General features: G+C 58.8%; 1 protein-coding gene and 1 long non-coding RNA gene across 4 annotated transcripts in view; both read left to right on the top strand.

Annotated features, from left to right (window-relative positions):
- Window positions 1–21583, top strand: part of FRMD5 (FERM domain containing 5) — an 85218-nt gene that overhangs the window by 48161 nt on the left and 15474 nt on the right. The window contains exons 1-4 of one of the 3 annotated variants that reach the window (XM_083850343.1): window positions 1225–1375; window positions 18527–18631; window positions 19608–19650; window positions 19778–19856. In XM_083850343.1, the coding sequence (XP_083706469.1) occupies window positions 19644–19650; window positions 19778–19856 (86 nt within the window). In that variant the 5' untranslated portion in view covers window positions 1225–1375; window positions 18527–18631; window positions 19608–19643. Of the gene's footprint in view, window positions 1–1224; window positions 1376–18526; window positions 18632–19607; window positions 19651–19777; window positions 19857–21583 lie in introns of those variants that run through there. The other 2 variants (XM_083850345.1, XM_083850344.1) reach the window with 2 other exon arrangements.
- LOC310904960 lies at window positions 1382–14760 on the top strand. The gene is made up of 3 exons (XR_014588696.1): window positions 1382–2054; window positions 3046–3182; window positions 3769–14760. It is a non-coding gene; the product is annotated as an uncharacterized lncRNA (long non-coding RNA).

The raw sequence follows: 21583 nt of genomic DNA, 5'->3' as shown, positions 1-21583 counted from the left end.
CCCACTGCGATGTGGCAGTGCTTCCTTTCTATTCTGTGTTTTCCCCTTCGCTGCGCAGCCCGGGGGCGGCGGCTGCAGCGCTGTGGGGGCTCAGCGCGCTGCTGACGGGCTGCCCGAGAGGCTCCCCCCGCGCAGGGCTGCTGCCGCCGCCGCTTGTCTTTTGTGCAAAGGCAGCAAAAGCGTTTCTTTAAAATGTCAGACCGCCCGTCTCACTGTTTCTCATCTCTAAACACGATGCTTTGTCAAACATTTTTTTGTCGAGTGGAGCTAAGGATCCTTTATTCTGTCTTTTTTTTGATATGGAAAGTAAACAAGTTACTGCGAAGGCATCCTTCTAGCGCGGCTGGATTTTAGTATGCAGCGAGGCTGGGCCTCCTTTCCTTCCCAGCCATTATCTGAACCCACACGAGCACTTAGCATTCAGGAAGTATGTGCGTGGTGCCCACTGTACATATGGAATTAGATTATTATAGATGGTGATGAAAGAAATATACTGCCTGTGATGTTATTAGCAGGGATTAGATCACTTATTTTACAGAATATGATACAGAAACTGCTTTTGCTTCTAGAAATGAAGGTTGTTTCCTGTTTGCTTTTCTGGTGCGTGGCCTCTTCGCAGGGCACCGCTTTGTTACTTCACCATAGGATTCGGGGGCGTGCAAAGGGCTTCTTGTCTTCTCACGGGACTTTCCACTGCCCTTCCCAGTGCAGTTACAGGTGTGCTGTAGCCTCTGTAGGAGCAGAGCTGTGCTTCGCCCCTGCGGGGGGTGCAGGGGGGGAGGCGGGGGGCCGGGGTGGGCAGAGAGGGGCTGGCACCGGGAAGCGGCCCCACCGGGTGCCTGCTGCGAGCTCAGATCGGCCTGGAGTCTCCTGACGTGCTTTCTGAAAATACCGCCGCGCCGTGGCCTGTGGGTGTTTTCAGTGGAAGATGTCAGCCCGCATAACCGTTCCCCAAATCACACTACCGAGGAAATGTTTTTTGCCCTCTTGGGTTAATCTGAAAAAGGTCATATGTGACGTTGGCATGTGACTGCTGGCTGGAAGGACTGAGACCTTTTTTTGGGGCTTTCTTTACTAAAAAAAAAAAAAAAAAAAAAGGCAATGACCGACCCAGGTGCCATCCCCTTGCAGCTGGAAATGCCCCGCTGGCACTGCAAGTGCGCCATGGCGAGCCTTCCTCTGGGCTCAGCCCTCTGCAGCCTCATGCTTTTTGTGTATTTTCAGCAAAACGGCAAAATGGCCCCAGCTCTGGGCACGGCGAGAGGTGAGCGGCGTGCTGAGGAGCAGCAGCAGCCCTGGGGCTCCTTCCCCGTCCCCTGTTGTGCTTTCTTCCCGGCGAGGTCTGAAGGTCCGGGTCACCTGTACGGGCTTTGAGGTACAGAAGAAAGCAGGAGGGAATGGAGGGTAAATAGGAAAGTACAGCATTCATTTCAGCAAAAGCTTTGGTTGGGTCCCAGGTGAAACCAGAAATTTGCATTTAAATGAATATGTATTTGGAGACATTAAACCCACAGGCGAAAAAAAAGGCCTTGTGGAGATGACAAACGCATCACTTCTTGTGCTTGCTCCTGATATTATGCCAACCAGCCCTTGGAAGTAAAACCACACGTCAGCTGAAGTAGTTTTTCTTCCTTTTCATTTCTGAAAACCACAGCCATTTGTAAACACTTCACTCCTTGTGCGGAGCTGTGCTATGAAAACTTCAGGTGATAGAAGTATTGGCAGGTGTGTGGGGTCTGCATGTGATGTGCAAGAGAATGATCCTGGGACTGTTCTGTGGTTCCAGGTCAGCTTCTCCTGGATCCTAAAATCCTGACAAACAGAGAAAAATGGGTGGGGAGCAAGTGAGCTCCGTCCGGGCAGCCTGGGAGGGAAGCAAACGGGCTGCAGCCGAGCCGAGCGCTCCTGCTGGCAGGGGAGAGCGGCTGCCCCGTGGGCATCTTGTGCTGCCAAGAAACATTTCTAGGAAACAAAGGCAAAGACCGAGGTTCCCTGAATTAAACAACCACCTGAGAGCCAGCTGGAGTCAAGTGGCTCGTTTTGGACCTGAGCTGGTAGGTGTTAATTGCAGTTGCGGGTGTGCCAAGGAAGCTCGGGGCAGAGCATGGACGGGTGCCCGGGGCTGGAGGACTGGGTTTTGGGGAGGCCCTTGTGTGGCTCCAGGTCTGGGTGCGCAGCCCAGGCTGGGAACGGGAGCACCCCTGGAGCTGCCCGGGGGCACCGTGCCAGCGCCCCGGCCCTGCTCCCTGGGCTGGCGGGCGGCAGTCCCCACCAGGCCTCCTCCCAGCAGCCAGAGCCGAGCCTTCCCTCCGAGCTTTTCCTTCCCGTCAGAGCTCGGCGGGTGTCAGACAGCGCTCTGTGCACTGGGAAGATGAGAGCTGACCTTTAATCTGCCTTCGCAGCGAGTTACTCCTTGCAAGAGCTGCACAGTTATTTCTCCCTGGGATGGAAACGCCGCGGGTTCGCTTTGCTGAGACAGCGCAGCAGAGGGGCTTTGCCCAGGGGAGGTGTGGGCAGCGCTCTTGTGCAAACCAGTGCGTGCCTCCAGAGGGGTGGGCACCGTAAACCAGCAGTTACGGTGCTCCGCTGCCGTCACGGGCTCTTACTGGACATGTTCTTACCCCAGCCTTTTGATGAATAAAACAACCCTTCTCTGCTGCGCTCTGATGTCAACGCCCAGCTGCTCAACAGGCTTGCTGAGCGCTTAGTGCAGGAGCCGGGCCGTGAGCGGGCGTGCTGCCGCCTCCCCACGCCGCCCCGCCGCAGCTCCCCGCCCGGCAGGGGTGGTGGTTCGGTGCTGGTGCCCCCCGCTCCTTGGAGGATTTTGGTTCTCCACAAACAATGGGCTCCCGGTGCTGCCATCCCGGGTCCCGCAGCGTGCCCCCAGCTGGGTGCCCCCAGCCCCGCAGCCTGGCCTGGAGCAGCCCCTGTGCGCCGGGGGGCCGGGACCCCCCCGGTGTGCGTGGAGCAGGGGGATGCTGGCACTGCCTGCCCTGTCCCCCTCTGTGCTAGGAGGGTTCGCAAAGCGTTTTCCTCCGATTTAAGCTGCTCCAGAATAGATACGAAGAAGGCGCCCCGCGCAGAGGGACTGCTCTAACCGAGGGGGGATGATGGAAAGAAACTGGGGGGCTCCTTGCGTCGTGCCCAGCGCGTTACCTGAAGTTTGTTCCGTGGTGTTACAGGTAAAATAACCTTGTCGTCATGCGTTGCTTGTGATTTCACTTCCCACTGAATGCAGTGTCAGATTTATTGAAAGTTTTCACTGTCTGCCCCTCTATTAGCGTAGATCATTTATGTCTTAAAATTGCTCTCCTTTATTTCCCTGTGAAATCACCTTTTGGGGAGGATTAACAATCTTGCACTCAACTGATATCCGTGGTTATAAAAAAAGTCATCTTTCTCAATATTCAGTGAGAAATGCAATGTCTCTGAGGACAAAGATCTTCCTATTGCTCAGTAAATCAGAGTTCATTATCATGTTAATCTGACTGATTACAGTTTCCCAAAAGGATTCCACATATGGTCATTTCTGTAGCACACAAATAAGATCTGTTTTGCCTTAATCACAAGGCTTGCATTTGTCAGTTCGTTCTGTGACAATCTTTATTCTTGAGCTGCAATTCAGGGAGATTTAAATATTAATTGCTCCTGAGCCTGCTTTTAGTTTTGATTCAGAATCAGGGTTTTGAATTTCTTACTCTTTTGAAATCAGGATTTGCCCTTTGTTGTTGTTTTATTGTGGTTTTTTTTTCTTTTTTTTTTCTTCAGTCTTTAGATGCATTAGCTGTATTACTTTCTCCTCTATCCGGGAGACTGCACAGATGAATTTATTTTCAGGGAATGAATTCTGGAAGAAGTCGTAAACCTCAGCGTTAGTTTTACCGGAGGACTGGGGTACCAGAGGTCCTGCGTCCGTTTCCTGAGAAGCTCTTGGCATGGAGCTGTTAGTCTGGCCTCTCACAGAGAATTATTTGAGAGCCTTGTTCAGTACGGTACCAAGTGTGGTGGGCACTCGACGTGGATCACCAGCAATTAAACAGCTCGCTCTGTGCTGCGAGCGGCTGCGGCTCCGCCGGCTGCTCCGCACTGCACCTCCGGGGCTGCCTGGGGCTTGCACGTTGTTTGCAGATCTGGAGATAAAATGCGGACTGGAAATGCAAACAACGTGTATGGTTATACAAGCAATGGGCAGAAATCGTCCACTTTTCTCAAATCTGCATCAAAAACTGAGACGCAATCCCTGCAAACCAGATAAAAGCTGTTAAATACAATGAGCCCCACTGTGAATGGGCCTTGTGTAACCAAGTACGGCACGGTTGTCATAAAGATCTGGTTACATTCGTGTTTCAGAAATACAAAAGGAGGCATGTCGAGGCTGTGCATGTATTGGAATGCTGCCAGTTGCCACCCCAAGCCTTTGGTCGTGCTGCAGTGGCCGTCGGGTGCCAGCTTTCGGGAGGTGCCCTGGGGTGGCAGAGGGTGAGGCAGAAGAGCAGCAGGGCTTCGCTGGGCCTTTCTGTAACTGCTGCTCTGTTTCTTCTAGCGCCTCGCTTCACTTTCATGAAAAGTAAATTTTTTATGAACCATTTATACTTTTTTTTTTTCTCCTGTGAGCTTTTTGCTGCATTCAGTTGCTTGAAGAAAAGCGAGCTGCTCAGCAGGAATGTTGCCAAGAAAGCCAAAGGTGCCTGCTCTTCTGGTTGTGAGTAGCACACACAGCTTATATTTTTGGTTGTTTTTTTATTTTTCATCAGCTGTGTGTGCAGCGGTGCTGACCACAAAGTGCAAAGCTCAGCTCTGGGGTCCCCTGAGAGTGCATGGCTCAGGTCCACAAACCTGTTAGCAGTTTGTTCGAGCTACTCTGCAGCCAGCATGACTCCCAGGGACAGACTTCAGGTGCTTCTCATGTGAATTTGGAGATGCAGTGATCCAGTTTTTCATTTGCAGCACAAAACTAGGCACTTCTGCTGTCCCCTTGGTCATGCAGCCATTGCAAGTGCAGCAGTAGCTGAAGCACCTTCAGCTCCCACGTGCTACTCACAGCACGACTCGCTTGGAAGTCTGTTCCTCTTGTGTGCAGCAAGCAGGGCTCACTTTCTGACAAAGCAACACTCATCGTCAGATGATCACTCTGAACGTGTTTATCAGCCTCCAAAGAATGCATACCAGAATTAGTTGCACCAAGAATATTTTGCATGCTTTATGGAAAACGGGTGCCAATTTAAACAAGAGCACACATGGAGCCACTCCAAGCTTGCATGAATGAAAAAAGTGAGTTTGAGTTATAGGAAAAACCAATTTGCTTTTATGGAGGGAGGTTTTCAGTGCCACTAAATTATAGACTTATAAATTCCCAGTTTAATTCATAAACGCTACACAGCAGCAATAAATACCTAAATGTAAGGCGACATGTCATCAGTCACTGGGCCTCGGTGCGTGCCTCGCTCCGGGGCTGTGCTCAGGCTGAGGAGCGCTTTGTGCAGCCTCGGGGGGAGGCTCTGCGGCAGCGCCGCGCTGGTGCCACCGAGGTGTCACCACGGCTGGCAGCTGGGGCGTCCTGGGGTGGTGGCTGGTGATGGGGCATGGGGGAGAGGTTCCTGGGGACGGAAGAAATGGCTAACGCGGAGCGGTCCCGGGGCTCCGGGTGGCCCTGTGGGTGCTTGGGGGAAAAATGGAAAAAGCTATTTCTTGCTTCACATGAGCCAGGGTCGTGGACTCTTAATGAAATAAAACGTCAGTGCCTCCTCTGGCTTCGCGGAGCAGAATCTGTTTTTCTTGTTCCCAGCCACCCGTGGCTGGGTTCCCATTGCCACGCTGCACACTGACGCTACGGAGTACTTGTAGACAAGGCCGGGCTCTGCCACGGGCGGGGAGGGAGCCCCAGCCCCAGCCCCGGTTCGGTGCAGCTCCACCACCGCAGGCTGTGGCTCCAGGGACCCCGGGTGTCCCCCCGGTGAGCAGGTGGACTGGCAGAAAGCCACAGCAGCATTGTGAGTGTGCCACCAGCTGGGCTTCTCTGTGTGATGGCCTGGGCTCCTCCGCTGCATTTTTGCATTATTTTGGTGCAAAAAAATCCCCGTCTGCTGCCAGCTCCGCAGGCATGGGGCATCACCCGCTGCACATCACAGCCTGGGACACGGGGAGAGCCCCGACGAGTGCTTGGGGTGAGCCAGCTGGAGGCTTCATCCGGATGGAGCTTGTCCAGATCGTGCTAAAACTAAGTAAAAGTAACAATGGAGTTTGCATTTAAAAATTAAATACAGCTTCAGGACTCGGATTTGTCATAGGGGACGCAGATCTCCATTGCACAGCGTTAACTTCCCACTGCTCCTGCACGCATTGCCAAGTCGGGCCTTCGGCGGAGAGAAAATTTCCATGCTCCCAGTTTCACTGTCAGAAATGAGACTGCTCCACGCCTAGGGCGCAGCTCACGCCTCTCCAGGGGCTCCCATCGCTGCCTCTCGGCGGGTTGGGATGGTGCAGCCAGCAGCGGGCTGTCCGGGCGCTGTGCGACACGGGGTGGCCGCGGCCGGTCCCCTGTGCACCCGCGTGTGACGTGCGGGCACCCGGTCCCGCGGGAGCCGTGCTGCCGGGCTGGGGGCTGCGGGGCTGGGGGAGAGCAGCAGGTTCCCTGCGGGGACGCCTCGCTGGAAGGGGGACACCTCTGCGGGGGCTGCGTCCCGGCTGAGAGGGGATTCCTGCCTTTTTCGCCGTCCCAGAGCGGGGTCTTTCCGAAATGGAGACGTAAGCAGAAATTACAGCGACTGGAATTCGGCGATGGAGAGCCGTGAAGGCCCTTTCGCATACCCCAGCACATCGGAGGTATTCAAAAACCCGCGTGTGGATTAAGGCAGGGAATCCATCGTCTGGAGCTTAAGGCTGCCAAGTCGCTTCATTAGGAACTTTCCTTCCCAACAGCTTCATAAACTTCTGGAGCAAACTCCCATGGTAAGTCCCGAAGACAGAAATTACTGTGTCAGCTAGGAAGAAGGATTACAGATAACAGGGAATTAGCAGCAAAATGCACGTGCTATAAATACACCAGGATTACACTCCGGTATTGAATCAAGCCCCTTCCCCTTGCTGGCTGCCTGCCCGTGGGGGGTGCCGATGGCTGCTGCTGGGGGGCTGAGGTCAGGCTGTGGGGCACCGGCTGCGTGTCCCCGTGAGCATCCCGGGGGTTAAATCTGCTCTGGTACCCCCTTGCTAAACGGCTTCAGCAGGGAAGCAGCGGCGTTGCCTGCGGTGAGTCGGGAAGTGCCGTGGTGGTGAGAGCCGCGTCTTCTGCCTGGCTCCCCTGGGTCGGCGCCCCCCCGCCTGCAGTCCCGCGGAGCCACCTGCCCCTCCTTGCCTTCTCCTTGCCTTCCATCCCCGTTTTCCCCGCTCGCTGGGGCTGCCTCTGGAAGCCGTCCAGGCGTCCCTGGTGCACAGCAGCCCTCATTCCCCGCTGGGCAGCGTGGGCAGATGCAGCGACGCTGCGGTGCCCGGAGCTGGGGCACGGCTCCGCTGCTCTCTGGGCATTTGGGAGAGCCCAGAGCAGAGCGTGGGCGCAGAGGGCCGTGAGCAGAGGCCTCGCTCGCAGCGCCAGGCATGGCGTGATGCCAGCACAGGCTGCCTGGTGACCTCCCTGCAAAAGGGCTTTCCGAGGCAGCAGCTGGCGTTGGGCAGCAGGGCCACCGAGGCTGAGCGTCACTGCCCGTCCCTGCGTGTGTCAGCACGGCCCCATCGCCTGGTGGCACCTTGCTGGGGCGGGTGGGACCCGGCCCCTGGGTGCCTGCACTGGTGGGTGCTCGGGGCATCCCCGGGGAGAGGTGTTGGTGCTGAGGGACGTCTGCTGCAGCGATGTTTGCAGCCAGCGCGGGGTGGAACTGCCCTTGCCTGGCCTTGTGAAGCGGTTTGCAGCCGGTGATACGCAGCCAGGCAATTGTCAGATACTTAGGTATATTGCAGGGGATGAGCAGGGCAGGATTTGTGATCTGAGCTGCCGTTCTTGCTGCGCTCAGTGCACACCTGGAAGATGTGCTGCACCAGCAATCTCCGAGGATGCTCGGATTGCACGAGGAGTCGGCGGCGTGCTGCCGTGGGGAGGGGCTGCGAGGAGAGGAGCAGAGTGCCCCGCTGGGGGCTTGCTGGGCTTCCTCCTCCTGTCTGGATGTGAAGCACATTTTTGCCCATTTTCAAGCACATTTTTGCCCATTTTCTCCCCATGCCACAGATGAGGTTCCGGCTTACTTTGAGGGCTAAGAGAGCTGTCAGGAAGACTTTGCCCTGCCTGCAAATGGAACATTAACTTTGTCTGAGGGATAATAAATCCCAGGCTCATACAATACAATGCAGAATTTTGAAAATGAGGCATTTAAACCACAATATTGCAATCAAATTGCTAGGAAAAATCTCCTTGTGTTGGCAGCAGAGCTGGTGGGTCTTTGATCTCTCCCAGCTCAGATGTTGCTGCCAAAGAGATTTAAGCTTCAACTTCACTTTGTAGAATAGACTTTTTTTGACAGTTTCCTTTAAAAAATAATCTTCTCCTAAGCTCATGGAGCAGGGAGGAACGGCCATCTCCACAATGAGATTTTCAGAAGCGAGTCGGGCAGAAAGGAGCTGTGTTCAGCCGCTGCTATTTCCTTCACAAATCCTGCACTTAATCCCTGGAGCGGGTGCCGAAATTCAACATTTCAGCTCGAGGAGGGTGAACGCTGCCGTGGGCTGGGCTGGCCGCAGCCGGTGCTGCCCGGGTGGGAGCAGGGCTTTGGGGCGGCCCTGGGGCCGCACATGGAGCAGGAGCCTGGCACGGCCGCTTCCCGTGGCCCTGCTGGATGGAGCATGAAGGGCGATGTGAGCCTGGCGCATCCCTGCCGGCAGCGGGGATCCAGCACGGGCAGGGCACTCGGGCACCCCTGGGTCTGGCTGTGCAGCACGAGGCACTGCCCATCGCTGTCACACCACGTCCTGGGGCTGCCTGGTGGTGCTCTGTAGAGAAAATAAGAAAAATCAGTTGTGGTATCTGAGCAAAGCTTTTGCAGAGTCTACCAGCCATGAGCCAAAGCAGCAACAGGCCGGTGGATAACAAATCACACACTGAAGACCTCTCCATCGCCTGCACGGCATCGTGCATCCCCGTTACAAAGCAGGCTGTGGTGGGAAGGGAGCCCTTGTCTGCAGGCGGCTGGGTCTGGCCCTGGGGACCAGCGAGCACAGGTCCCCCCGTCTGCTGGGTGCCGGGGGAGGCGCGCTCACTAGCCGGGCTGTGCCGTGGTGGTGGTGAATTGAATCTCTGCCACAAAACGCATGGGTGAGCAGTTTCCCTGCCGCTGTGTAATACAGCTTTGTATAATTTATTAAATGATGAAGTGTAACACATTCAGGCTGCTCGGAGGAGTAATTCAACAAAATAAAACCACGACACGCAGAAACGCGTAGAGCAGGACATGTGCACAGCCCCGGGCGGGAGAAGGAAACGGGGGGAGCTCTGGGCTCTGGTTCCAGCGCCCGTCCCTGGCTGGGCAGCTGGGGGGGAAGGTGCAGTGGAGCCAGGCTGCCCCCTCTGGCAGTGTCTGTGCCCAGCTGGTGAGGGGCTGGGCACCATCAGCCCACCAGCAGTCCTCTGCCATGTGCGTGCAGCACCGAGACGGCAGCGCTGCACCCAGCGCCCTGGTCCACAGCGGCAAAGCTTCGGTCCCTCGGGCAGTGCCGGCTGGAAGCGTGGGGTGGCTCCGGCCCTCCCTGGAGATGTTGAAGTTGTGCTTGCCAAGTCCACGAGAATAAACCTGGCTTTCCCACCGGCGTGGTGAGCACCGAGCCTGGGCTGGTCCTTGCCGGGCCTCTGCAGGGCTCTGCCGAGGGCATCCCTCGCGGTGCGATGGCACTCCCAGCTGCTCCCGCGGCACGCCGGTGCCGTGTGCTAGCGCCCCTGTGCTCAATAACAACCGTGGTGCTGAGCCAGCACCCTGCGGGGGGTCTTGCCAGAGAGAGACAGCAGCCGGCAGCCTCCCCACGGAGGCTTTGTCCCTCCCCACAGCCAGGGCACGGCTCTGGAGCCGCAGCTCCCGGGGCTCAGGGACGTGCTGCTGGGACCGCGGTGCTCTGTGGGCCGGGACACGCTCCTGCCAGGAGCGAGGAACGCTATTCATTTGCAGATGAGCTGCTATTATTAACTCTCATTTTATTTTAGCTGTGGATGACCCTAATTTTGGCTGAGGAGCTTAGAAAAACTAAGAATGCAAGGTTACTTTAATCGTCTTAAAGTTTAAAAATCATCTGGGATTCCTCTGTTTGATAGTGCGTGCAGCGCTTATCTCCCTGCGGGAGCCTTGTTTCTGTTTTGCAGTAAGTCACACAAAGCTGCTCCGCACTAGTGGGTGTCACACATCAGAGTTGTGCACTTTACATCTTACAGATATGTTACGGATGTTAATTCTCATCCTGACAAGGTGCTCGTGGGCTCCTCTGCATGTGCCGGAGCGGGCACCGAGACAAGGGCTGCCAGCATCCTTGCTGCCGTGCTGCAGGCCTGGGGCCAAGTTGGTCAGAACTGAAGTTTTGTGACCTCTTTCAAGAAATAAACTGTGTTAGAGAGGTGTGAGCCACCACACCACCGGCTTGGTGGGTTTGCTGCTGGAAAACCCCAGGAGGGTCCCGCTGTGCTGTGACCAGCTCCCCCGGCCCATCCCTTTTGTGCTGTTGCGAGGCGTTTGGTTTGTATTTATTTACAGCGCAGCACCTGAAGGTGAGACCTCCTCGTTCCCCTTTTCAATTGCTGTGGTTTTCCAGAAGGATTTTATGTTTTCTGCTTTTGGATCCGTGTCTTTCTGTACCAACGGTACTTGCCTGCCTGCTGCTCTTCGCTTCACCCCTGGATGTTCCTCAGAGAACCTCAGCTGCTTTGCCAGGTGCTGCGCCACCGCGCCGGGTGCCCTGCGTGCCAGCAGGGTGCCGTACCCGATAGGAGAGCGGTGCTTGCTCAAGCAGCAGTCCTCTAATCCTGCTTTCATCCCCTGGTGAATGATTGATGAGGAACACGGAGATGTGGAACCCGACCCCTGTGCAGTCCGTGTGAGCTACCGATCGTGTTTGTTTTATGCAGAAAAGAGTATCGCCGTTGCGTAAACATTATCTTTGCAATTTTTTTTAAGACTCAAAGTGGCTTCAGCATGGAGGTCGTGAGCAGTGGTGAGATCGTCGTCCTCCCTGCACTGCCAGCGAGCACCCATGGGTGCCTCATGGGACGGACCCCGAAGCACCCATGTGGCACAGGGTTCTCTCTCGCACCTCTCCTCCACCCGCGGAGCAGCGGACCCGTGTCCGTCTGTCTGTCCATCCATCTGCCCTGCTGTCTCACACCTGGCTGAGCCTCCCCAAGCCCTGGGGAGCGGGGAGCATGCTCGGCAGCCCTCACGGGGATCCTCCGCTGGCTGCCAAGGCAGGGAGGCTGCGAGGCAAGAAGTCCCCGGGCTCTGTCCCCACCACCCGCCAGCTCCTCTCCCACGCGGCTGCGCGGTGCGCCCTTGGGTGAGCCCGTGGACAGCCAGCCTTTGTGTGCTCGGCTCGACATCCAAACTCCTCTTCCAGTAATCGCTGGGTAAAATCTGAATTAAGACTCGGAGGGCCAAGCACTCTGCAGAAGGCGTTCGGGCACAAGGCGTTGCTGTGGCTCAGCATCGCGGCGTGACTGTCCGGCGGCAGCCCCACAGAAGGCTTCGGGTTTGCAGATCTTCTGAGCGCCTGTGCCGCGATGCAGCCTTCTGCAAACAGCAGCACATCTTCGTCTCATTTAACACGAGACCAGGCAAAATTAGGAACTATTATGAATCAGAACAATGCCGCGTGGTACGCCGCCAGTGATTGGCACTCCGCATTATCCTTCGCAGCTCGGCGCTGAAGCCAGCCGCCCGCAGCAGCGCTACGAGGCGTGGGCTGCCGGCACCCCCGCGGCTCCTGAGCCCGCCTGCGCCGGGAGCGCTGACACCTGGAGTGGTGATGCTGCCCTGCCATGCCCGGCCGTCCCTGGGACGCGATGCCGTGTTTATCTGTAGCTCCTCAACTTTATAACTGAAGTTTAAGACAGAGGAGAGCAGCTATCAGCAGGAGTGCCAGCAGGGAACATCGCTGCGTGGTGTCAGCTTAGCGCGGCGCTCCCAGTGCGAGCAGGGATTACCGGTGGTGGCACTCAGCGAAGTTCTTGCCGTCAGGCTGCGGTGCCCTGAGAGGCTGGCCTCAAAAACTTGCAGATGCTAGGACAGATATAAGCCTTACTTTATAAGAACATATAAAGATCAAAACAGAGAATATTTAAGCTGATATTACGCAATAGACAGCTCTTTCAAGTTATGATTTGTAAAGACAGCTCGGATAATTTCCTGAAAGACATCCTCATAATGATTAATTTAGAATATGTTTAATTCAAGTTAGAGAGATCAAAGAGAAAACATTTTCCCCTGTAATGCCATTTGGGTTTTTACACTTAACCGTGTTTCAGTGGACGGGGGGGACGTCTGCTTTGCACTTCCTTGCGATTTCTTTGTGTTAAAATTGCAGAGGAAAATATTATGCAGACATTAGCACTAATTTGGGACACGGGTAGGGAAAGGGAGAAGAGCCTGTAGCAAATTCCTGTGAAAAATGGCTCCGGGAGGTGAGGGGCGTGATGCTGCGGCAGGGACATCTCCTCTGCTGGTCCTGTCGAGCTAGAGTCACTTTTTGCAGTTTCCTCTGGCATTTCCGTGCCTGTAGCAGGGTGTGAAGCTCAGTCAGCATTCACGCAGCCGGGGGGCTCAGAGCAGGCCGGAGCTGCAGGGCTGCCTCTGCTTGCCAGCCCCCACCCGCTGCGGGGCAGCACACCAGTGTGTCCTCGTTCATGCAACTGCGATTCCTGTTACACGGTCGGGTCTTTTAACCTCTGTGGCCATGTCCGGCGTCCCTTTCATTCAGCCTGGGAAGTAATCTTCTCTATCAGAAGAAACTGAAACCAGCATTTATTTAGTGCTGCTTTCTAGGTAATGCTGTGCTGTGGGAAGAGGTCCGGGCTTCCTAACACAAGCAGCGGATGATCTGGAAGGTTACTGGGGGCCTGATACTTGAGCCAAGCTCTGCTGTTTGCTTTCCTGCTCACAGGATGCTGCTGCAGTTTCTCTTCTCGAGCTCCATGTTGCTTCTTCAGTTCTCCCACTGAGAAAACAAACCCTGTTGTTTGAGTAAAGAACAACGGCTCGCTCTAACTGAGGCTGAAGGAATCCGGTTGCTGGCAGGTTCCGTTATTCCTCTGCATTTCGTGCCCTTGTATCCGAGCAGTGCGAACAGCCTGTACCGGGCGGTGGCTGACGGTGATGAATGATACACCCGGAGCCTCAATTAGCCTATTAATAAAGCAAAATCTAGGCCATGGTTTTCCGAGCTCGGCACCCACATCCACAGTTAGGAGTCCTCAGGTGTGGCAGGGGCAAGGAGGTGGGCGACGATGGGACGCAGACCTCAGTGTCCACAGGGTCGGGGGGGCACCGCCACGGCTGCTGCAAGGGTGGGTGCAGGGAGGTGGGGGCGGCCCTGGTGGCACCGTGCGGCCAGGTGCTTGGGCTGCTCGCTGCACCGCTGCCTACCGGGCACTTCTCTTAAGTGACTCTGAACAACTAATTAACCATTTCAACCTTTCATTAGATTGGAAATCCTGCCCTCAGGGCACTGCTTTATTTGTTGGTGAGCAGACCAGAACATAATTGCAGCAGTGAGATTGGGCTCTTTGAAGAAAATGGAAGTGTTTTAGCCTGTATAAACAGGTACAGCGCTGCCCCATGTATGTTTCCTTGACCCCTGTTATTTTCAAGGTGTGTGCAGCACAGTTAGAGCCCTAAGGCATGTCATTTACATTTCTGTTTGCTCACAGATCAAGCAAAGCCCAGCCCATGCCTCCCCCAGGACGAGCCACTTCAGCCATGGCCACTTTCTAAGCCTCCAGTGGAATGCCTGCTGACCAGCTACGTCCCAACCCGCTCTGCGGGATCGCGCTGCAGATCACATCGTTGTCTTCCAGGAGCAGCAGGGCTGGCAGCACCGGTCCCCTCCCTCTGCTGCCCCACCTGACGCGGGGGCTGGTTCTCCCATTTCCCCCATTTCTCCCATTTCCCCCATTTCTCCCATTTCTCCCATTTCCCCCACTGCAGCTGGGGCTGGGGCCAGCGTTGCACACCCCACATCTCCGGCACAGCCTCTTTCTCCTTGCTGCGTCCACTTCTCCTGCTCACTTCTGTTTGTCCCTGCCCCAAACCCTCCACCAACCTGCTCCAGTGGCTGAGCAGCAGCGCGCTGCAGCAGCCGCCCGTGCCGGGGGCGCTGAGGCTTTCACCCGGGGGTTACGGCCCCAGTGCTGGCAGCAGTGCCCCCACGGGGCACACCCGGGCACGGGGCCTCGCTGCCGGCCCTGTCCCGTGGGCAGAGGGGGCAGAGTCAGCGCGGTGCCAGCGCGGTGCAGAGCTGGTTGCAGCCCATGCTGCCGTGCTCTGCCAGTGGCGCGGTTTGTTTCAAACCAGCGACATCGAGAGCAGCACGTCACACTCCAGGAACGGGTTAATGCCAGACCCGTAGGAGTTCCCCGGCTGCACGGCCTGTGTCTGCTGAGTGCTTGTTTGATCAGATAACGCACACGTTAAATGTATTTGTAGGAAAAGCGAAACCCATGTTCTCCTAAGGAGCAGTGTCATCTGTCAGGAGCGGTGTTTGATCTGCGGAGACGAGTCGCTGCCGAGCAGGCTGTGCGGGGCTGCAGTGCCGGGCTGTGCGGGGCTGCAGTGCCGGGCTGTGGGGCTGCAGTGCCAGGCTGTGCGGGGCTGCAGTGCCAGGCTGTGTGGGGCTGCAGTGCCGGGCTGTGGGGCTGCAGTGCCAAGCTGTGGGGCTGCAGTGCCGGGCTGCGGGGCTGCAGTGCCGGGCTGTGCGGGGCTGCAGTGCCAAGCTGTGGGGCTGCAGTGCCGGGCTGTGCGGGGCTGCAGTGCCGGGCTGTGTGGGGCTGCAGTGCGAAGCTGTGCGGGGCTGCAGTGCGAAGCTGTGCGGGGCTGCAGTGCCGGGCTGTGTGGGGCTGCAGTGCCAGGCTGTGCGGGGCTGCAGTGCCAAGCTGTGGGGCTGCAGTGCCGGGCTGTGTGGGGCTGCAGTGCCAAGCTGTGGGGCTGCAGTGCCGGGCTGTGTGGGGCTGCAGTGCCGGGCTGTGTGGGGCTGCAGTGCCGGGCTGTGCGGGGCTGCAGTGCCGGGCTGTGTGGGGCTGCAGTGCCGGGCTGTGTGGGGCTGCAGTGCCGGGCTGTGCGGGGCTGCAGTGCCAAGCTGTGGGGCTGCAGTGCCGGGCTGTGTGGGGCTGCAGTGCCGGGCTGTGTGGGGCTGCAGTGCCGGGCTGTGCGGGGCTGCAGTGCCGGGCTGTGTGGGGCTGCAGTGCCGGGCTGTGGGGCTGCAGTGCCGGGCTGTGTGGGGCTGCAGTGCCGGGCTGTGGGGCTGCAGTGCCGGGCTGTGTGGGGCTGCAGTGCCGGGCTGTGTGGGGCTGCAGTGCCAAGCTGTGGGGCTGCAGTGCCGGGCTGTGGGGCTGCAGTGCCGGGCTGTGCGGGGCTGCAGTGCCGGGCTGTGTGGGGCTGCAGTGCCGGGCTGTGGGGCTGCAGTGCCGGGCTGTGTGGGGCTGCAGTGCTGGGCTGTGGGGCTGCAGTGCCGGGCTGTGTGGGGCTGCAGTGCCGGGCTGTGTGGGGCTGCAGTGCCGGGCTGTGCGGGGCTGCAGTGCCGGGCTGTGCGGGGCTGCAGTGCCAAGCTGTGGGGCTGCAGTGCCGGGCTGTGTGGGGCTGCAGTGCCGGGCTGTGCGGGGCTGCAGTGCCGGGCTGTGCGGGGCTGCAGTGCCGGGCTGTGTGGGGCTGCAGTGCCGGGCTGTGCGGGGCTGCAGTGCCGGGCTGTGTGGGGCTGCAGTGCCGGGCTGTGGGGCTGCAGTGCCGGGCTGTGTGGGGCTGCAGTGCCGGGCTGTGGGGCTGCAGTGCCGGGCTGTGCGGGGCTGCAGTGCCGGGCTGTGGGGCTGCAGTGCCAGGTTGTGTGGGGCTGCAGTGCCGGGCTGTGTGGGGCTGCAGTGCCGGGCTGTGTGGGGCTGCAGTGCCGGGCTGTGCGGGGCTGCAGTGCCGGGCTGTGTGGGGCTGCAGTGCCGGGCTGTGTGGGGCTGCAGTGCCGGGCTGTGGGGCTGCAGTGCCGGGCTGTGTGGGGCTGCAGTGCCGGGCTGTGGGGCTGCAGTGCCGGGCTGTGTGGGGCTGCAGTGCCGGGCTGTGTGGGGCTGCAGTGCCAAGCTGTGGGGCTGCAGTGCCGGGCTGTGGGGCTGCAGTGCCGGGCTGTGTGGGGCTGCAGTGCCGGGCTGTGCGGGGCTGCAGTGCCGGGCTGTGCGGGGCTGCAGTGCCGGGCTGTGTGGGGCTGCAGTGCCGGGCTGTGCGGGGCTGCAGTGCCGGGCTGTGTGGGGCTGCAGTGCCGGGCTGTGGGGCTGCAGTGCCGGGCTGTGTGGGGCTGCAGTGCCGGGCTGTGTGGGGCTGCAGTGCCGGGCTGTGTGGGGCTGCAGTGCCGGGCTGTGCGGGGCTGCAGTGCCGGGCTGTGCGGGGCTGCAGTGCCAAGCTGTGGGGCTGCAGTGCCGGGCTGTGTGGGGCTGCAGTGCCGGGCTGTGTGGGGCTGCAGTGCCGGGCTGTGTGGGGCTGCAGTGCTGGGCTGTGGGGCTGCAGTGCCAAGCTGTGGGGCTGCAGTGCCGGGCTGTGTGGGGCTGCAGTGCCGGGCTGTGCGGGGCTGCAGTGCCGGGCTGTGCGGGGCTGCAGTGCCGGGCTGTGGGGCTGCAGTGCCGGGCTGTGTGGGGCTGCAGTGCCAAGCTGTGGGGCTGCAGTGCCGGGCTGTGTGGGGCTGCAGTGCCAGGCTGTGTGGGGCTGCAGTGCCAAGCTGTGGGGCTGCAGTGCCGGGCTGTGGGGCTGCAGTGCCGGGCTGTGTGGGGCTGCAGTGCCAAGCTGTGGGGCTGCAGTGCCGGGCTGTGGGGCTGCAGTGCCGGGCTGTGCGGGGCTGCAGTGCCAGGCTGTGTGGGGCTGCAGTGCCGGGCTGTGGGGCTGCAGTGCCGGGCTGTGTGGGGCTGCAGTGCCAAGCTGTGGGGCTGCAGTGCCGGGCTGTGTGGGGCTGCAGTGCCGGGCTGTGTGGGGCTGCAGTGCCGGGCTGTGCGGGGCTGCAGTGCCGGGCTGTGCGGGGCTGCAGTGCCGGGCTGTGCGGGGCTGCAGTGCCAAGCTGTGGGGCTGCAGTGCCGGGCTGTGTGGGGCTGCAGTGCCAAGCTGTGGGGCTGCAGTGCCGGGCTGTGCGGGGCTGCAGTGCCGGGCTGTGGGGCTGCAGTGCCGGGCTGTGTGGGGCTGCAGTGCCAAGCTGTGGGGCTGCAGTGCCGGGCTGTGTGGGGCTGCAGTGCCGGGCTGTGTGGGGCTGCAGTGCCGGGCTGTGTGGGGCTGCAGTGCCGGGCTGTGCGGGGCTGCAGTGCCAAGCTGTGGGGCTGCAGTGCCAGGCTGTGTGGGGCTGCAGTGCGAAGCTGTGGGGCTGCAGTGCCAGGTTGTGTGGGGCTGCAGTGCCGGGCTGTGTGGGGCTGCAGTGCCGGGCTGTGGGGCTGCAGTGCGAAGCTGTGGGGCTGCAGTGCCAAGCTGTGGGGCTGCAGTGCCGGGCTGTGGGGCTGCAGTGCCGGGCTGTGGGGCTGCAGTGCCGGGCTGTGTGGGGCTGCAGTGCCGGGCTGTGTGGGGCTGCAGTGCCGGGCTGTGCGGGGCTGCAGTGCCGGGCTGTGCGGGGCTGCAGTGCCGGGCTGTGCGGGGCTGCAGTGCCGGGCTGTGCGGGGCTGCAGTGCCAGGCTGTGTGGGGCTGCAGTGCCACCACCCCCGGGGTTGCTCCGCAGGCCCAGCCGATGCCCCGGCCGCAGGGACAGATCCTGCCAGCACAGCCCAGCCGCCCCACAACACAGGTGTCCGTCCTTCGGGCCTGCGCTGCTGCAGCTGGGCAGACAGCAGCGTCTGGGCAGCTTCAACGCCTCCTACGGTGGGAAGGGCCTGGGCGTCTCCAGGGTCCCAAGCTCCTGGTGCCCTCGATGCTGTTTCCTCGCCGCGCTCAGGACAGGCCTGCGTGTCCTGGGCACAGTGCTGCTGTGAGGCAGCTCGCAGGGCACCCAGCAAAGCCTCTGGTGCAGTCTCTGCAGTGCCAGAAGGGGAGTTTTTAACGAACTTGAGCTGTATCAAATTTTGTGTCTATAATACTTTAAAATTCCCTGTTAATGTTCAGTGCAGTGCTGTCTGTACATCGCACTGGCACACAGTACATTCCCATTGCTTGGAAGGGAGCAGGTTGTCTGAGCTGGAAACGTCGCTGTGACACCGGGGGAGCTGGTGGGATCTCCCCTCCCTGCTGTGACACTACAGGTTTAATGCCTTTGTCTCCCCACCTGGCTCCTTTCTGCACTAATGAATCTCACCTGAGCTCCTCGGCTCAGCCACCCTGTCCGGCTGCTCTGTAAATGCCATTTCTTGTCTTGCAGAGAGATGCCAAGGGTCAGTACCTGTTCGACCTTCTGTGCCACCACCTGAACCTGCTGGAGAAGGATTACTTCGGCATTCGGTTTGTGGACCCCGACAAGCAAAGGGTGAGTGCTGCAGGGCGCAGCGCCGGGGTTTCCTGCAGCTCCGCACCGCCAGCCCCGGCCTGGCCTCGTGGGGCAGCTCCTGGCACGGGGCAGGAGCAGTGCCCTCGGGCCGCATCCTGCTCAGGTCGGCCCCAGAGCAGCGAGCTGGGAGGGCAGCGCCGGCTGAGTTCTGCCGCTCCTTCCGAGCGCCGGATTAATCTTCCTTCTAAAAGGCGTGCAGAGCGCGAGCTCTGCACAAACGTGTTCAGTCGCTGCTTGCCATTAGAGCACTTGAGATTTGTGAATGAGGAGCATTGTGAAAGTGCTCACAGGCGGAGCTATTAATAACGGGCTTGTGTTGTGTCTCCTGCTGATCGATATAAGCCACCGTAACAAATAATTTCTGCTCCCCAAGGCACCTTCTGCTGTGTCTGTGCAAGGAGCTGCTGAGCGAGGAGCTGCTCCCTCACTGCTGCCATGGGAGGGGGCCGCTCAGGGCCCCACTGCCCCCTGCCCCCAGGCTTCCCGGTGCAGGACCCGTCCCCTTGTCCTCCTTGTCCTGGCGCCGGTGCTGGCTGTGCAGCGCAGCGTTTTGCTGGCGGCATCATGGGCAGGTCGTGTGCTGCTGCTCAGCCTGTGTCGGCTCTTTGTCTCCATGCGTTGCGCTGAATAGCCTCTTTAAACAAATTTAGGAATGAAACGCTGTGCATAATGCATTATGATGCATTGTCTCTACGGGCACAGTCACTTGAGGGAGTGCTGCTGAAATCGCATCCAGTGACAGCGGCACGGCGCTCCTGGCAGATGAGCCCTGAGGCCGTTCCCTCTTGGCCCCCGCTGCCTTCTCCTCGCCGTGCAGCCCACGGGTCACCCGGGCAGCAGGCTTTTATTTCAGGCAGAGGTGCTTCGTGTCTTTAATCTTGCCCTGAACATTCAGTGTTATTAATTGGAAGTGTTTGCTGCTGAGCTGACTAAATGACTCTCCTTCTCGTTTCAGCATTGGCTGGAGTTCACAAAGTCGGTTGTGAAGCAGATGAGGGGTAAGCAGCGCTCCGGGCGTGCGGATGCCCCGCGTGGCGTCTGGCCGCCTCCTCGGCCGGGTGCTGGGGGGACAAGGCCGGCAGGGCCGGCGGGCTGGTGACGGCGGTGTCGCTGTTCTCGCTGCAGCCCAGCCGCCCTTCACCATGTGTTTCCGCGTCAAGTTCTACCCCACGGACCCCGCGGCTCTGAAGGAGGAGATCACCAGGTGAGGCGGGCACCGCGAGGGCTCGGCGGGCACGGGGAGGGGATGGCCGGGGGCCTGCGGGTGTTGGTTTCGTGTTTGAGTTACAGCGACAGACATTGAGCGCCAAGGATTTCCAAACCGCACTGTCACAACTGGGGGAAGAGTGTGGGACCCCTCCGTGTGTGTTGTGTTGGCATTTAGTGCCGTCGTGCCTGGCAGGGGGCGTTAGGTGCTGCTTGAAGCCCACGGCTTGGATGTCTGCAGGTGGTTGCACAAACCCATTCCCCAAGTGCTCAGGGTGCCACACTCCCCGTCGTAATGTCCAGGGCCACTGCAGCTTCTGCAGAACGGATCCCGCTCTGCGCCACGTGCCTGCGTTTCCCTGCGGCTCCTCAAAACCTCTCCTTACAGCTGGAAGTCCTTGGTCCTGCGTGGAGGGCTCCGGCTGGAGCAGCAGGGCGCCCTTCACATCCATTTTCTGCTTCTCCCGACACTCCTGCCACTTCTAAACGAGCTCTCTGTGCAGCTGCCTGAGCGCATCCTTTGCTCAGACGGTTGTTGCACGTGCTGGGGCTGTCTGGAGGGTTTGAGCATTACCAGTTCCCTTGCAGTCCCCTGGAAGCAATTACCTACATCCCCTTTATGTAAGGGGCATGAATGCTGTGGAAGAAAGGGAGGATGAACGGCAATTCACAAACTTGACAGAGCTTCTATCAAGTTTCTATCTTTAGGGGCTCTTTGTGCTGCCTTTCCTGCCAGAAGGAAGGGCGGGTGTGCGGGATGTGCAGAGCCCTCACCAAGAGGTCACAGCACAAAACAAAGCGCGGCTGTGGGTCCGTGGCAAAACTTCCCCCGGCCTGGAGGCTCGGGTCGTCCTTTGCTGCAAGTTTCCAAATTCCTCCCCTGGTGCCTTTTGCCGTTACTGCTGCAAATTGCTCAGTTGTCTTTGGTGCTCCAAGGGAGAAGCCAACGAAGGTGCTGGGCTGCCCTGGTCCCAGCCGGCGCCCCCCACGTCCTGCAGCTGGAGAGCTCTGGGGTTTGCCTTGCAAAGGAAGCCCCTTCATCTTACCTGTTAAAAACAGGGACAAATAGCACGAGCTTCTCCTTCTATTTTCAAAGCAGGCCAGAAAAGCCGTCTTACACTGCAGACAGGCAGCTACTGCAAATTAGAGGACTGCCAGCATCAGCTGCTCTTGCACCAAATACGCACCAAATGGTGACAAACGGCCCGTGACACCTGCTCAGCCCTGCTTGGCCTCAGCAGCCCGAGGATGGGCAGCACCAAATCTCCGCACGTATCCAGCCCCACACAGCCAGCCCCACACGGCCAGCCCCAAGCCGGGCTGGGAGCTCTCCATCAGCTTCTGGAGGCTGGGGGATCGCAAGCTCTGTGTGCCATTAAATATTCCGGAAGAATACGGTCCGTGCTAAGCGCATGGAGGTTTAAGTCGGCTTACTGATACAGCTAAATATATTCCAGGATTTCACTTTTTGGATTTTCAGTCTATTTTTGCAGGCAGCCAATGACAGAGGATCTCTGGGATTTTGCAGTCTGCTCAGCTTTTTACTTTAGTTTTGCATTTATAAAATCTTCATATTTTTAGTGGGCAGATCAAGTAGGAAACAACATAGAAGATGCTGAGGTGCTCAGAAAAGTCTTCTGAAGTTTACTTTCCTCTTGATGATGTACAAAACGAATGAGAGCTTTGCTTGCGCTCCACAGAAGGTACCCCCCCAAAAAATAACAA

This window comes from Anser anser (assembly GCF_964211835.1).
Source record: "Anser anser genome assembly, chromosome: 10".
In the NCBI taxonomy this organism is placed as follows: domain Eukaryota; kingdom Metazoa; phylum Chordata; class Aves; order Anseriformes; family Anatidae; genus Anser; species Anser anser.
Note: the sequence above shows the minus strand (reverse complement) of the source record. Positions and strands in the feature narration are given on the sequence as shown.